Source organism: Quercus lobata, chromosome 12 (assembly GCF_001633185.2).
Source record: "Quercus lobata isolate SW786 chromosome 12, ValleyOak3.0 Primary Assembly, whole genome shotgun sequence".
In the NCBI taxonomy this organism is placed as follows: domain Eukaryota; kingdom Viridiplantae; phylum Streptophyta; class Magnoliopsida; order Fagales; family Fagaceae; genus Quercus; species Quercus lobata.
Genome location: NC_044915.1, coordinates 33,710,877 through 33,714,518, shown reverse-complemented (window position 1 = coordinate 33,714,518; position 3,642 = coordinate 33,710,877). Strand labels below are relative to the sequence as shown.

Genomic DNA, 3,642 nt, shown 5'->3' with positions numbered 1-3,642 from the left:
GAGCTTGTTAGAGATTTATTGTTCTTCAAGTCCTTCAAATGTTCTTCAAGTTCTTCGAAGATTCTTGGTTGCAATTCTTCGGTGCTTTAGAGGCTTACTCCGTTGAACTTCAATGATTTAGAACTTTTGAAGTTTATGGAGGCTCTTGAGCTTAAATCCAATAGAACTTCAAGTCTTGGAAGAATGATTCAAGTAAATTCCTTTGAATGTTCTTCGTTCATTCTTGAGGTAGAATTTCTCCAGAGCTTTGACTTCTTCAAAACTTGATCTCTCAAAATGAGAGGGGATGTCCTCTATTTATAGTGATTCCACAGGATAAACTTCACTTTGAATCGATATGCTTGAAAAGATGTAGTAGACTTTTGATTGGCCCAAATTTTGCTTAGGGATAATTATCTCTACTTATCTATTTTGATAAAAAAAAAAAAAATCAATAAAGAAAAATAATTATCTCTATTTTGTTTATTTATTTTAAATAAAGATAATTATCCATCAATTTTGAATAGAAAATTTATCTTTATTTATTTTTTATTTTAATAAAGTTAATTATCCATCAATATTGAATAGGAAATTTATCTTTATCTTGTGGGTTCAATGACAAGTGGCAAATTTTAATATGCCAATGTGATGTCAATTTGGATGACACATGTTATTATTTGACTTAATTAATTTAATAACATATTAATTTAGAATTTATCACTAAATTTTTGATGTGGCATCTTATAATTGGCTTGACAAATTTTTGCCTCCTACAAAGACAAACTCCACGGGAATATTCATGTTTTGTGAGAATTTTATTTTATTGAGAATAAGTTCAAAAGAAAGTACATAGATTGTAGCTTACATTCATGTAACCACCAAAAAAAGAAATAAAAAAGAAGAGCAACATTTTTAGCATTATTGATCTTTGTCTGCCTGCCACGCACACATTATTACACAAACGTAACATATTGTATTGATTAATTGTTGCTATTGCATAATATTTTCGAGTTAAAAGGTTGACACTTCTGTTTGATGAAAGAAGAGGCCGGAAGGACCACCTTCAGGCATCAAAGCAAGCATCACAGGACCTTTTGCAGATTCTGCAATAGTGACAACCCCAGTGTTGTCGTTCAAATCCGTTTTCGTATAGTCAGGACCAGCTGAGTTAATAGCAATATTGGGATTCTTCTTAGCTAGAACCCTTGTGTAAGCATTCAGAGCTGCCTTGGAGACAACATAAGCTGAAAAATTGATAGGCCAGCCTTTGACTTCTACGGAATTCTCCTTCACATCTTCCAAAAACCCTTCAACCACCTCGTCCACTTTCTCTTCTGTAAGACCATCTACATCTTCTAACTTCTTCCTTGCATTTTCATTTGAAATAAACTGACATACAAACACACAATTGAATATATAAGCTCATCATATATGGTCAATCAATTCTAGCACCAAATGTTCATTGCATGTCCAGTTCATTGTCAAAGCACAAATCTCAACATGCCATGTCCTGCAACTAATTCACACTTCATATTGTTAGAAATGACCAAGAAAATTACAAGTGTTGTGACTTCTGAATTTTCACAAAGTGATTTCATTTACCCTGTGATTGTGAGTTGTACCTTTTTCATTAGTAGCATCTATGACCTAACTACTTTTGGATTAATAATAATTTACCTTTAGCTGCCCCAAACCGGAGGAGACGTTTACTATTCTTGCTGAATTGGATAATTGAAGAAGCGGAATAAGTTCTTTGCTCACTTGCTTGGCCCCATAATAGTTTGTTCTCAAACAATTCTCCGTAGTTTGATAAGTCTGCTTTATAAGTTCCTTCAAAGGTTTGGCATTTGGACCTATAAACTGTATAATCATATGGAGGTAAGCGATGTTGCACTCATGTTTAAAACATTTTATTTCTATTTTGTTTTTATTTTGTGAAAATTGAGGGAGTGGGGAGGGGAAAAAGTTTATTGCTGAAGTATATACAACTTCAGGATGATGCTCTCTAATTGACACAAATAATGATTACATAGCATTAAGAGTCTTACTTCATCCAAACCAAGGTTCCATAATTCCTTATCAACTGTGGCTCCATTAATCCCTGCATTGTTTACCTACAATTTTGAAGTTATATCAATATTAAAGCCATCGAAACTGGGGAACAGAGCAAGATTTCCTGGATTGATATATGGTATATATTTTTCTTTTTCCAAACAAGTGATATATGTTCATCCACTGAAGAAAAAGGTCGTAAAAGAAAGAAAGAGGACTACATGATTCATCTTTGTTAAACACTATAAACTGACTGCAAGAGGTTCCTAGCATATCTATTCCCATCCTCACTGTACTATCTGGATTTATTCTCTTCTACCAGTCAAAATTATATATATTTTTAATGTATGAGCTCAACTAATGCTTTAGTTTCTTTGTTAAATTCAAAATTCAATGATTCTATTAAAAATTCCATAGATTCACTGTAACATATGAAGAAAAAAACAATCTTAAATATCAAAATAAACACTTGGAATCTCTCAGAATATGTATAAGTTGCATCACCAATATGTCAAGCTTCCCAAATTGGGTTTTGATGAAATCAACCAAAGAGGAAATGCTAACTGGGTCCGTCACATCTAGTTGATGGAAGACCACATCAGAGTATCCAGCAGCCTTGAGTTTATCAACAGCTTCATTGCCCCTCTTCACATCTCGAGCAGTTAGTACCACCTTGACTCCATTTGAAGCTAATTGTTGACATATCCCATATCCGATCCCTTTATTGGCTCCTGTTACAACTGCAATCCTAGGGGGAAGATTGAAATTAAAAATCAAAAAATTAAAAAAATTAAAAAAAAAAAAAAAAAAAGGTGCATATTAAGGATATCTCAATAAATCTCAGCTTTATGTATCAACTAAAAACATTAATGTTTGAAGATCAAATTACCTCTTTGTCCCAGGAGTCATGTTTGTTTCCGCCATTAATTTGTTGTGAAAAATTGAAAGGTAGTCTGTAAGATCGAGTAAGTGCAACAGACTAACAGCGTTGCAAATTATGTTTTATCAAAAAACATAATGGTTCTTTTCTTGGTGTAGTCTTATATATAAGTTTTCATAGATTTTCTGTAGTGTGTATTTTAATTTTGTTTTTATAGGGAGTTTGACTATAATTGACATTGAAGTAGAATTGTTCGGCTAGTATGTGTATGCATGGCCTACTTACGCATGCCATGACGTTCGTATTCCTCTCTTGAAGGGTAGGCCCTCCTATCAAAAAAAAAAAAAAAGAAGGGTTGGCCATGACGTATATTTTTAATTTTTTTTTAAGGAAGAATGGTTAAGACTTAAGAAGGTGGCCAATTTGGGCTTCTTGGTTGGACGTAACTATAATAACTCCTAAGTCTTAACTTCTTTTTCGCTAAGAACTCATTTTGAGAGAGCAAGGTCTGTTTAATTGGAAAGGTAAAAAAAGTAGGAGGATATAAAATTGGTGAAGAATAGAAAATATTTAGTTTTCCCTTCTGTGTTTGGTTGGAAGGGTGAAAAAATGAGAGGAATGGAAAATTCTTTTGTTTAGTTCATTGGTTGGGAAGAAATGTGAGAAGATAAAAAATGTAATTTATATAAATTTACTCTTATACTTTTATTACATAATATATAAGAAATAAT

The 3,642-nt window shown here is 32.6% G+C and overlaps 1 protein-coding gene across 1 annotated transcript; it reads right to left on the bottom strand.

The window, feature by feature from the left end:
- Positions 1-781: 781 nt before the first annotated feature.
- LOC115971993 ((+)-neomenthol dehydrogenase-like) lies at positions 782-3,076 on the bottom strand. The gene is made up of 5 exons (XM_031092123.1): positions 2,921-3,076; positions 2,536-2,779; positions 2,028-2,093; positions 1,657-1,839; positions 782-1,368 (listed from the first exon to the last, which is right to left on the bottom strand). The coding sequence occupies exons 1-5, from the start codon at positions 2,953-2,955 to the stop codon at positions 991-993; spliced, it is 906 nt and encodes a 301-aa protein (XP_030947983.1). The 5' UTR covers positions 2,956-3,076; the 3' UTR covers positions 782-990.
- Positions 3,077-3,642: the final 566 nt, after the last annotated feature.